General features: G+C 33.1%; 1 protein-coding gene across 4 annotated transcripts in view; it reads right to left on the bottom strand.

The window, feature by feature from the left end:
- LOC149534992 (uncharacterized) overlaps positions 1–13,039 on the bottom strand; it is a 217,734-nt gene that overhangs the window by 33,875 nt on the left and 170,820 nt on the right. For all 4 annotated transcript variants that reach the window (XM_089805168.1, XM_089805166.1, XM_089805169.1 and 1 more), the window contains exon 20: positions 10,853–10,927. In XM_089805168.1, coding sequence (XP_089661294.1) covers positions 10,853–10,927 — 75 coding nt within the window. The remainder of the gene's footprint in view (positions 1–10,852; positions 10,928–13,039) is intronic.

Raw genomic sequence — 13,039 nt, forward strand, 5'->3', positions numbered from 1 at the left:
ATAAAAATAAGGAAGGGAGAATTTATGAATTCATACTTCCTAAGGGCGGCTAGTCTAAGAAATGAAGTAACAAGCATTGGGTACATAATTGATGATAAAGAACTAACATTAATGGCAATAGATGGATTATCAGATTCATGGGAAATATTCTCACAAAGAGTAAGTGCTAGAGACAAACTTCAAGACTTCAATAGACTTAAAGGAGATTGCCTTCAAGAAAAATCTAGGCAACTCAAGAAAGGAAGGAAATTGAAAACTGAAGATAAAGAACTTCATGTTCTCAACACAAATTCCTACAAAGGTAAGAAGAAGGCTCATCAAAGAAATGACAAACCTAAGAGAGATTTATCCAAATTTCAAATGCTTTAAATGTGAGAAACTTGGACACTATAAAGCAAATTGCCCAGAGAATACAAAGCAGCAAGTAAATTGTACAAACATTACTAAGAAAGAGCAAAATTATGATACTGAGAACTATGTAATGTATTCAGTGCTATCAAATCAAGTATCAAGCAAATCACGAGTAATTGATAATGGATCATCTCAACACATTACAAGATACAAAGAAGTACTAGACTCAATATCAGAAGAAGCTAATGACAAAGTTACCAAAGGTAATAATTCCACTCTTCATGTCAAAAGAATTGGGAACTGCACCTTGAAACTAAAGTTAGGTATTTCTCTTCATCTCAAAAAAGTACTCTATGTACCAACAATCAAGAGGAATCTAATCTTTGTTACAAAACTTGCAGATGATGGACATAAAGTTGCATCATGGACGGTAAAGTAATGAGGACGGTAAAGTAATGACCTGGTCTAAGAACTCTTCATTTAAGAAATCAAAGTTGATGGGTCAAAGAAAGGGATACTTGTATGAACTAAATATAGAACCCATTCAAGTCTTAATCCATGAAGCTGTTGATATAAACAACGTGTGGCAAAGAAGGTTAGGGTATCTAAACTTCAAAACCTTATTGACCATGGAGAAGATGGTTACTGATTTACCTAAGTTAAATAAAGATCATTCGAGCAGATGCAAAGGATGTGCACTAGGTGAGAACACCAAAAGTCCATTTCAAAATAGCACTAGAAAATCTAACTATGTTTTAGAATTAGTCCACTTAAATTTACTTCTACTGATGCTAAAACATTAACACTCCCTCTTTAGCAAGGGAGAAGTAATACACCACTAGAATTTCAGTATAGAATACTTGATTACTTTATTTGATAACCACACAATAAAACACTTACAAGTCAGATAACAAAAATCACCATGTTGTGAACACTATCATAATGTATATTATAATCTCTACTTATCTAAAACAATATCTAGAGTAATCATAAAGGAAATGTTGCCTATGATCTCTAATTGCTCGAGGCAATATCTAGAGATGTCCATAGTGATAACAAAAAATTTCATGATCTCTAATTGCACGAAGCAATATCTAGAGATGTCCATGAAAATTTGTTACTCATGATATCTACTTGCCCGAAGCAATGTCTAGAGATGTCCATAGTTATAACATAAGATTTCATGATCTCTAATTGCTTGAAGCAATGTTCGGAGATGTCTATGAAAAATTTGATGCTCATGATCTCTAATTGCTCAAAGCAATGTCTAGAGATGTCCATGAACATTAGTTACTCATGATCTCTTATTGCATGAAGCAGTGTCTAGAGATGTCCATGGTAACAGGGCTATTGTTTACAAGATCGTCACTTTGTAAATAATTACCTTCTGAATAAATATGTCCATGAAAGATCGTCACCTTTCATTACATATATGATGCTACTAAACAACCAATATAGAAGCATAAACTCACATGAATTAAAATTTAATTTAATATTCAATATTACAAATTAATCATACCAAGTTTTTCTCTAAAGTATTTCAACTTCACTTTAGCAAGAGGTTTGGTAAAGATATCAGTTGTTTGCTCATTAGTACAGATGTACTCAAGTTGAATGATTCCTCAATTCACCATATCTCGAATGTAGTGTAAAGGAATTTCAATATATTTGGAACGATTGTGGAGTACCGGATTTGAAAGTTTAATACAACTTTGATTATCACAATGAATCATAGTGGGCTTCAAAGGTCTTTTAAACAAATCTAATAACAACTTTTGTAGCCATACCGCTTCTCTAGCACCCAAAGAACATGCAATGTATTTTGCTTCGGTAGAACTTAATGCAACTAAAGTTTGTTTTCTGCTGAGCCAAGAAACCATCCCAGATCCTAGACTGAAGCAATATCCAGAAGTACTCTTTCGTTTGATAGAATTGCCAGCCCAATCAGAATCTGAATATCCATGAAGTTCGATGTTGACTTTATCATATTTGATTCTCATTCCAATAGTACCCTTTAGATATCTCAAAATATATTTAGTTGCGTGTAGATGTATCTTCTTTGGTGCACACATAAACTGACTCAAGGCATGAGTAGCATAGCATATGTTAGGATGAGTATTAACCAAATACATTACGGATCCAATAATCTTCCTGTAGTAAGTAGAATCTATAGGTTCAAATTGATTAGATCATCTTTCAATTTGTGTAGATTTACTTCCATAGGAGTAGCTACTGGTTTACATTCCATCATTCCAAATTTTGTTAAAATGTATCTTCTTTGGTGCACACATAAACTGACTCAAGGCATGAGTAGCATAGCATATGTTAGGATGAGTATTAACCAAATACATTAAGGATCCAATAATCTGCCTGTAGTAAGTAGAATCTATAGGTTCAAATTGATTAGATCATCTTTCAATTTGTGTAGATTTACTTCCATAGGAGTAGCTACTGGTTTACATTCCATAATTCCAAATTTTGTTAAAATGTCAACCATATATTTCCCCTGATTCATAATAATGCAATTATTCTGCTGCCAGACTTCTAATCCAAGAAAGTAGTGAAGTAGACCTAAGTCTTTCATTTCAAATTTTGTTGTGAGCTCTTGTTTGCATTTCTTTATGAAATGTTCCTAGCCTGTTATTAGCAAACCATCAACATATAACACAAGGATAATCATATCATCACCATCAATTTTGAAATATAAGTTAAGATCAACTTCATTTTTGGAATATCCTAACTTCAATAGATAGTTGTCTATCCTTTCATACCCAGCTCTAGGAGCCTGTTTGAGACCATAAAGTGCTTTCTTCAATTTACAAACATGAATTTTGTTGTCATGAGTACTGAATCCTTCTAGTTGCTCGATATAGACTTTTTCAATCTTGCCATTAAGAAACATTGTTTTGACATCCATCTAATGTACCTTCCATCCCTTGGATGCTACAATAGCCAAGATGGTTCTGACTAAAGTATATCTAACAACTAGAGCAAATGTTTCTTCATAATCAATGCCTTCTTTCTGAGAGAAACCCCGTGCTACAAATCTGGCTTTGTATTTTTCAATGCTGCCATTAGATGCATGTTTAATTTTGAACAGCCATTTGGAAGAAACAACTGATTTGTTCTTTGGTTTTGGTACAACATCCCATACATCATTTTTTAATATAGAGTTATATTCTTCAATCATTGCTTATTTCCAAGACTGATTTGAAAGTGCTTCTTTAACATTAAAAGGTTTTGTTTTTATAAATTTAGTTAAAAATGCAACATAACATGATTAATTTCTAGTTCTTTTGCTTTCTCGAATCACTTCATTTGGTTCAACTTGATTTTTTTCTATCATTTTCCTAGCCCAGAGTGGCTTCTTTTTATTATTATTGATATTTTCAGAATCTTCATGATTAGACATAGAGGAAGAGGAAGGTTCAAAATCATTCTCCTTCTCAATTTCTGTTTGTTGATCTTCTTCAAAAATAGACTCAGTAATAGATTCATCACTATTTTTGGAAATTTTAAAGGCAGTATCTTCTTCAAATTTCACATCTCTGCTAATCTCAATTGTTCTTTGACCTGGAATGAAAATCTTGTATCCTTTCATTGTTTCACTATATCCAATAAATATTCCCTTCTTTCCGGAAGGTTCTAGTTTTGTTCTTTTCTCTTTAAGTATGTGAATATAAACTGGACATCCAAATATTCTTAGATGACTTAGGTCAAGTTTAATGCTTGTGAATAGTTCCTCTGAAGTGGTGTTCTTTAATACTGAGTGTGGACATCTCTTTTGGATGTAAACTGTTGTGTTAGATTCTTCAGCCCAAAATGAATAATGAAGATTTTGATCGTGCATCATTGCTTTGGCTGATTCAACAATTGACCTATTTTTTCATTCAGCAATTCCATTCTGTTGAGGATTATAAGGTACAGAAAACTCCGTCTTAATCCCAACAGTAATGCAGAAGTTTAAAAATATCAAAGATGTATTCACCTCCATTATCTGACCTTAGTGTTTTAATTTTCTATCCTAATTGGTTTTCAACTAATGCTTTGAATTGTTTGAATTTAGATAGGACTTCAACTAATTCTTTTTGTTTCAGAAAATAGATTCAAGTTCTTCTAGAGTAATCATCAATAAAAATTATATAGAAGAGGCACCCATTAAGTGAAGGTACAGACATAGGGCCTCAAAGATCCATGTGGATCAATTCAAGGATGGATTTAGATTTATGATCACTTTTAGGGAATGATTGCTTAGTATTTTTACCTAGAGCACATCCTTTGCAAATACTTAAATGATCAGATTTTAGACTAGGTAAAACTTTTACAATTTTTCCTATGGATGACAATGCGCAATAGTGAAGGTGACCTAGCCTCCTATGCCAAATTTTAGTGGAATTTGAAGTTTCATGACTAAGAGTTAGGTTTAGGTTTTGATTATTACAAAATTTATAAAGACTTCCATCTCTAAATTCGATGGAAATGGCTTTCTTAATATTAGAGTTATTGGGCGAAGATAGAACTTTGTCCTCTTGAAATGTGATTATGAAGCCTTGATCAGCAAGACCAAAAATAGAGACAAGGTTTCTCTTTATTCTTGGTACATATAAAACATTTTTGAATTGTAGTGTAATTCCTGAATTTAGTTGAATTGAACAAGAACCAATTCGTTTAATAAGATGAGTAGAGTTATCTCCAATGGTAACTTCTTCTGAGGCTTGTTCAGAGAAGGTTTCAAATTTGTTTTTAAAACCGGTGATGTGTCAAGATGCTCCATTGTCTATGATCCAAGTGTTGTGATTAGAATTTAATTCACTTGAAAGGGCTAACTAAAAAGCATAGTTTTCTCTTTCTTCTTTCTCTTCACTTTCTCCTTTAATTTCTGCTAAGGCTGCTTGTATTTTCTTCTTTTCGGGGCAAAAAATATGAGTGACCAATTTTATCACATTTAAAACATATAACTTTGGACCAATCACGTTGCTTATTTGATTTGTGATTTTTGTTAGATTCCCTTTTCTTATACTTGAATTTTCTTTTCTTGTTTGATTTCACATGAAGTGCTTGAATTTCTCCCTCTTGATTAGTACTCAGTCCTCTTGAAACTAATCTAGATTCTTCTTGTGTTCATTCATTCTTTAATAGATTGAATTTAGGAAGTTCGGGTCGAGAGCTTAAACCTCGAATAAATGTTTCCCATGAAAGAGGAAAACCTCTTAGAGCGATCATGCTGAGTTCTTTGTCATCAACTCGATTTTCCATAGTTGCAAGTTGATCCTTTAGTTCAGAAATCCTTAAAAAATATGAAGTTATAGATTCTCCATTTTTCATTTTTATATATGGTAGATCTTGTTTTACAGTTAATTATCTACTAGTATTGTTGATTTCCAATGTATCTCGAATAATGGAGAACATTTTGAATGCAGTCTTGAGACTAGATATGGATGGAAGAATATGATCTTTTATAGAATCTATTATGATTTTCATTGCCTTATTATTATGTCTTTTCCATGTTACTTTTTCTGATTCATTTTCAAGAATAGATATCTTTGATTCAATATATTGCTCTAACTCCATTTCTCTTAATATTATTAATACTCTAATTTTTCATGAAGAGAAATTAGATGTACCCTCAAGTCTATCATCTAGTCTCACATGATTCACCATTTTAATAATATGATTTTAGCCCCTTTCCTTCAAAAATTTGAGGTTTTAGATTTTATTTTGTAATAATTTTTCTTATCAGAATAGCTCTGATGCCATGTTAAGTTTATGGATCTCTGATAGACAAAACAATTACAATGAATATAAAAACAGTGAATGACATTACTTGAATATCAGTAGTGCTGAATATTTCTTTTGTAATGGTGATCTATATATTGTCTGAGATCAGTATTCCTTTCCTTGTAGATCGCTGATAATCTGGAGAGTATGACAAGTATGTTGATGTTCCTGCAGATTAGACTTGATGGTACTAACTTTGAACAATATTTATGTTGCTTCAGTAGCCGATCATTAGGTTTGAGATGCCAATGAATAGATGTCATTCCTCAGCGATCTGCTCTCCCTTATGTATAAGGCAGAGAGTCATGACCCTGAAGAGTCATGGCTCTACGTGGCCTTTTGCCACGTAGGATCAAGCCTCTTCTATGGCATGACTAACGGCCTGTTTAGTTAAGGCAATCAAAACATAAGAAGTGTGCCCATACATAACATAATAAGGAGCCAGATAACACATTAATAATGTGTTAATACAAACTGTGATTGCCGATATGTATTGTTATCTGCCGATGACTATCTTGCAAGTATATATTATATCAAACACACAGTCACATATATATATATATATATATATAGTAACAATTTATTTGTTAAACATAAACACAGATTAGTATTTCAAATAACCATTATTTACTTCTACTGATGCTAAAACATTAATAGGGCCAACCTAGGCAAGGGGGTTTGTTTGTGAAAGGACAAGTCCCTTGGGTCTATTATAAAGAGGGGTAAGGTTGTGGATAGAAAACACACAATATAATCTCAAGTATGCTCCTAGCAATCTGCCCTCGGTGATCTCTTGCAGAGATATATAACAATTTACAGATTTAATTCAAACCTTCCTAGATCAATCATATTGAGTCTAGAATATCTGAGGATTAGTTGCTACATAAGGAAAGTACTTATCAGCATTATTATTATCAGAATTTGCAAAAACTTTACATATAGTTTCACTGCAAATAAGAAAATAATCTTGAAGGCAAAAACTTCACATATAGTTTCACTATAAATAAGAACATAATCTTGAAGGCAAAAACTTTACATATAGTTTCACTGTAAATAAGAACATAATCTTGAAGGCAACAACTTCAAGAGAAGCAACCTAGTGAACCTAAGGGGAAGTCTGAGAGGTTAGAAGAAGTTGTGACTCACAAGGCAAGGAGAGTCGAGCAACAAGCTACTAGACCTAGCAAAAGGAAGAAGGAATTGTTAACAATTGATGATTCCAGCGAAGAAGAAGTAGAAGTCAAACAACCAGAAAAGGTTACTGTTTCCAAGCAGCCAGCAGGTAAGACAAGGGAATCATGGAAACCAAAGATAGAGAATATTAACACAGCCTTTGTCAATGAAGGAAACTTTGTGCAAATGAACAAGTTCTATAATTTATACAATGACATATAGAAGAAACAAATAGATATCTCTATTATGAGATATATGATTCTTAATAACTTGAAACTTGAGAGTATTAAAAGCATGATAAATCAAAAAGTCTGTCCTATGACAGACTTATAGCTAAGAAGGCACCAGTTCATGAAGAAGACATGAAACTTCAGAGGTCGATGCTAGGAATTATGTGCAAGATAGATGATGAAGATGAAATCAAGAAATTGATGAAGAAACTAGCACCTTACTTGTGAAGTAAGATGAGGCTAGTTTTTGTTCATGGGAGGAGAAAAGAATGTTATAAAAAGTGAAACTGCAGCAGCCATCAATCAAATGATGAATGAGTTAAAGGTAGAACCTACAACTGCAGAGAAAACTTCGGAAGTATTAGTAATCGGTGATACTATGCAGATTGATCAGACAAATGTTGATGTTTACATTGATGAAGATACGTTCAATCAGCCTGAATCTTATTCAGAAGATATTCAGGATCAGTTGAGACTGATTGAACAAGAGAAAAGACAGTTAGAAGAAGAAAAGAAAAAAGTTGAAGAAGCCAAGTTGAAATTGCTTGAGGAGGAGGAGAGGCAAAAAGAAGAAGAAAAGAGGAGAGAAAATGAAAAAGAAAAGAAAGAAAAAGAGAGAAAGAGAGGAAAAAGAAGAAGAGAGAAAATCAAAAAAGGCAGCAGTGAAGAAACAAGAGGAAGATGTGGTGAAAGCATCTAGCTCATCCACTCCTATATCTCTTGCTAACCTTACAAGTGATGATGACAATCAAACTGACTTGATCTCATCTTTGACAAAATTGATTGAGAAGAACAGAAAAGTCAATAGCTTACAAAGAGCATTAATGGAGGTGACTGACAGATTGCACAGCACCCTCTCAGCCAAACATACAAAAAAGGACCCCGAATAGAGAGCTCAAGAAGTTGCAAAATCATTTGATGATGAGTTTACAAATTTGTTGAATGTTATTGAGTCTAAGGCTCAAATTTCACATGATGCTAATCTTTTTAGCACCATTTGTCAAAATATTCGAAATGATTTGATGAGTCTTGATACTTGTATCAAGGAACTCCGGAAATGTCAACAAAATTGGCAAGGTACTATACATCAAATGTACTTTATCTCATAAGTTGACAATAGAGTTTGATAACAAGATTCAAGAGAAGCTAAGTGAGCTGAAAGCTCTAACTAGTCAGATACAACAACCCTCTTGCAGAATTGATGAGTTTGAAGGACAAGTTGTCAGTGTTCACTCTAACATCAACAAACTGCAATTTGATAAAGAACAAGTTTTGAAAAGACTATCAGAATTCATAAGAGTCTATTGCTCTGAAGACATCAGCCATTGAGAGACAGTTGGAGGAATGTATCAAAGCAAAGGACACTTGCTCCAATTTTACATACTCCAACCTTAATGCAGTTGAGATTGTATCATATGCCTTATGTACAACCCTCACTTCTGCCAAAGCAGCACATGACACATGGGAGAAAGGTATGATCAGTTTGAAGATAAATTTTGATGATTGCATGAAGATAATATCAGCTTGAAGCAGCTAGACAAAAAGTTCTGACAGTTTTGGACAGCAAACAAAACCTTTTTGACAGTTTTTGGGCTTTCCAACCTTTGTCATTAATGTCAAAGGGGGAGAAGTTGAAGAAGAAAATTGTAGTAAGTTATGTATGTAGTAATCATATCGAAAGGGGGAGCATTTGTAATATGAAGTATTTGTAATAGATGATAAGTAATGTAGATTTGGGTAAAGTTTTTGTTACTTAGCCAATTTTCCTTATTTTGTTGCCATCAATGCCAACGGGGGAGATTGTTGACAATTGGCTATATACAAATATGCAAATGTTGTCATCAATGGCAACACATGATGTACATACTAGTAGTAAACCTCAAAAATAAAAGAACTTAGCTTTTTGGTACTCAGAAAATTGTCTTAGTATGAAAATGGTTTACAACAGTACATTGTTTTATATGTAAAATGCTTTTGACGTCATATTATGACTAGCGAGGTTAGATGGAAACAATATACATGTTGGTGATGACGTGTATAACCTCAAACATTAGTACGAACAGTATGGAAGAATGATAATTAAGATGTACAGGACATTGGAATGAAAAGCCTAGATGTTTACTCTAAATTGGAAAAGTATATTGTGGTCTTAACCAACCTAGCAACAATTTGTGAAAAGGCATGATATTTATGCAAAGGATATCTTGCGAGGTTAAGTGTGTTTTTTTAATGTAAAAGTGATATGCGAACTTGTTCTGAAACGATACATGTGAAGTTTTTGAGACCCTGATTTCATGATCCGAGATCAAGCTGAGGTTAGAGATCAACTCAGAAGAAATTACAACATCTATACTTTTGTATTTGAGGAACTTAAAATTTAGTTACTTGTTTGGGTAGTGAGCTCTTCTTGTAATTGAAAGTGCATGTTTGAGCAATGAGCTCTTCTTGCATACATACATTATACTACAACTCCTAACAGAGTTGGAATCTCCTAACAAGGATTCAAAGTCTCCTAACAAGGACTCTATATACTGAATTTGCTTATTGATTCCTCACAGGGTCCATCCTCTAAAAAGGAACATTTATATATCTTTGTGGGCATCACTCCCACTCGGGTTTTCCCTTAGCTAGGGTTTCCCTAGTTAACAAAATATGGTGTTATGAGTTTTATTTGTGTATGGTTACTTTTATTGTTCAGCATTGTTTGTTTACTTTCTTATGCATGGTTCAAAGTAATTAATAATATCCAGTGGGCGACAAAAGTTTGTATAATACTAATTCGGCACCCTCCTCCCCCCCCACTCTCTCAGTATTTCCCATTTCTAACAATTACTTCCCACACGATTGATGGGATAGGGGTCACAGCAAGGGGCAAAAAAGACATTCACTCCATATCCTGAAAATTATCAGAAGTTAAAGGGATGTCCCCAATTTTAGAAAAAGCTCAACGCAACCATGATGAATTGATTACCAAAGCTACTTAATGGTTCTCTAGATCTTTTCATGTGATACAGAATGAGAAGTGGGAGAAAACAACAAACACACGAATAAAAGTTTGTAGAGATTGTAAAGTAGAGACTCCACAAATTTCAATGTTTTCCAAACTACCCAAGAACAAACTAGTGCCAAAGTTGGTAGTAACAAATTCAAATGTTCTATAACATTTACCAGTACTCTACACACAACAATTTCACCAATTAGATGCTTCTCTCTATCTTAGTATAAATTTGTATGTAATACCCACACTGACATGCCAGTGAAACAGATAGCCAAAAAAATTATTATTTGACTAGTCTTAATATCACATTGGTGCTAAGTACCTGAAGAATCCGTGCAAGTGCAGCCTGGAACTTTTCAGTTGGAAGGTTGACAAGCTGTGGGAAAATGGGTAAGACCTGGAAAGGAAACAAACCAATAATATGCATATTCACACTTTGAAGCACTAAAATAATAAAAGGCAAATTCAATTAGAACAGATTGATAATCCACACTATAATTGAGCTTATAGATCAGTTTCTGTGGCTGGGAAAAATACCCAGGTATATACATAACAATAGGAAAAGGTAGATATTTCAAAAGCAGTGCATACAATTAATACTGTAAGCTAACCATTGTTTTCAACTTTTCATAGCTGGCAAGATAAAAAAAACATGAAAATGCTGGCTAAAATATAAAAAAACAGAATCAGACAATTCTGTTAGGAAAACACTATTTTGTTAAGTGCGTTTAATCATTAGGTTCAGTTCTAGTGTTAATTCTTTTATTTTCTGTTGCTACAATCATATTGGTACTCCAATTTCAGTTGTAACTTGATGTACTTTCAATAAGAAATCCCAAAAAGGCCCAGCATCTAAACAAAAATTGAGTTGTCATAAATAAAGAACAGAACCCACAACAATTTAATGTACCTACACATTTGATATGCCATACGATGATGTAGATGAGGCTATGAAATAGCTATATTGCATCAAAGGGATTGCCAGTTTATTGACTTATAACTGCTGTATTGCTGTTCTAATGTCTATGCATGGTTAAGCATTTAACTTGGCCGTGGTTTCTCTAGTAAAGAGCTTGAAAATACAGGCTCATTTATCAAAAAAGAAAATGTTCAATGTGGCATTTTTCTATAAAAAATATAATAAACATTTGGCTCTTGTAGCAGTTACTTTGGATACTCCTATTTAGAGAACATAATATAAGAATCTTAAATTACAACTTAAACTTTAGTAAGGAAAAACAAACCGACATTGCAGTATCATAGGGTATGAGAAACCACTAAGATCAAGGATGCAATTTTGTGAGTTAGAAAATAAAAGATATATTTAAATATATATGAATCCAAAGAACAGAACAAAGACTATAAAAAAGAACATGATAATAACTTTCGGTCTTATCAAGCAAACTCAACACGTTTTATCCAATTGGAAGCCAAAGGAACATGTGGAAGAAAGGATGATGAACTGAAAGTTGTTGAGGAAGAAGAATGATTCTCCAAAAGTTGTAGCATATAGGCATACACAGTCTCCACAACGGGAAACACTCAAAGAGAATTGATTTGGAGCATGAAAGGCTTCTTAAGTATGAATAAATTCACATCCAAGGAACAAAAACTACAACAGTTTGAATTTTAAGAAAAAATTTATAAATACAGAAAGGCACACATCATAGGAGTGATAAAAATTATCACCTTAAACTAAAATCACAAATAAATCAAAGAATGGATGATTAAGCTCTGTACAACTGCAATTCTAATCAAACATATTATTTGACATCTCGTGTACCAGGGGAAAAACATTTAAAAACTGATAGCATATTGTACAATGTAGACTAACGTATATGATAGTATTATGTGAATATGACTAAAGAGTGCCTGACTTGTTACTATTACAGGAGCATCTGTGACCATAGCCAATCCTATATTGCCAAAAACATTTGCTAGTTTTGTTTTCAGTTTTCCACTTTCCCTTACACATGTTTTCTTTTTTATAGCTTTAATCAGCGTGCTTCTCAAAAGATGCTGAAGGATTTTATGTTTGAAATGCACTTAGGTTTCATAATCATAATCGAGTTACAAAATATCTATCGTTACTTCCAGACCCTGAATTCTGGAGGGCTACAGTATCTAGCTACAATAGGACTATTAATTTTAAAGTGCCGGATGTTAGATGGTGACAGGATTTACAAAAAGCACGGTTTTTCAATTTAATGTCAAGTTATTTATTTATTATATCAATAAGTTGAGTTTAATTGCTGCATACAATAAAATTGTTTATAAAGGGTATATTTTAAACTCTTTTCAATATGCCAGCTATCGGCTTCTTAACAAAGCTGTTTTCTTTTATATCTATGGGTCAGGTTAATAAAATGATTTAGAAATATAATTGCTATGGAGAAAGTTTCTATGATTAGTAACAGTCAATTTTTATGTGGCAACCAGGTTTTTAGTCAGGTCTTCTAATACATCATCTTGTGCAAGAATTTACCTTTTTCCATTTTTCATCATGGCT

The sequence above is a fragment of the Cupressus sempervirens genome, chromosome 10 (assembly GCF_028749045.1).
Source record: "Cupressus sempervirens isolate cs-2001-9-10 chromosome 10, ASM2874904v1, whole genome shotgun sequence".
NCBI lineage: Eukaryota > Viridiplantae > Streptophyta > Pinopsida > Cupressales > Cupressaceae > Cupressus > Cupressus sempervirens.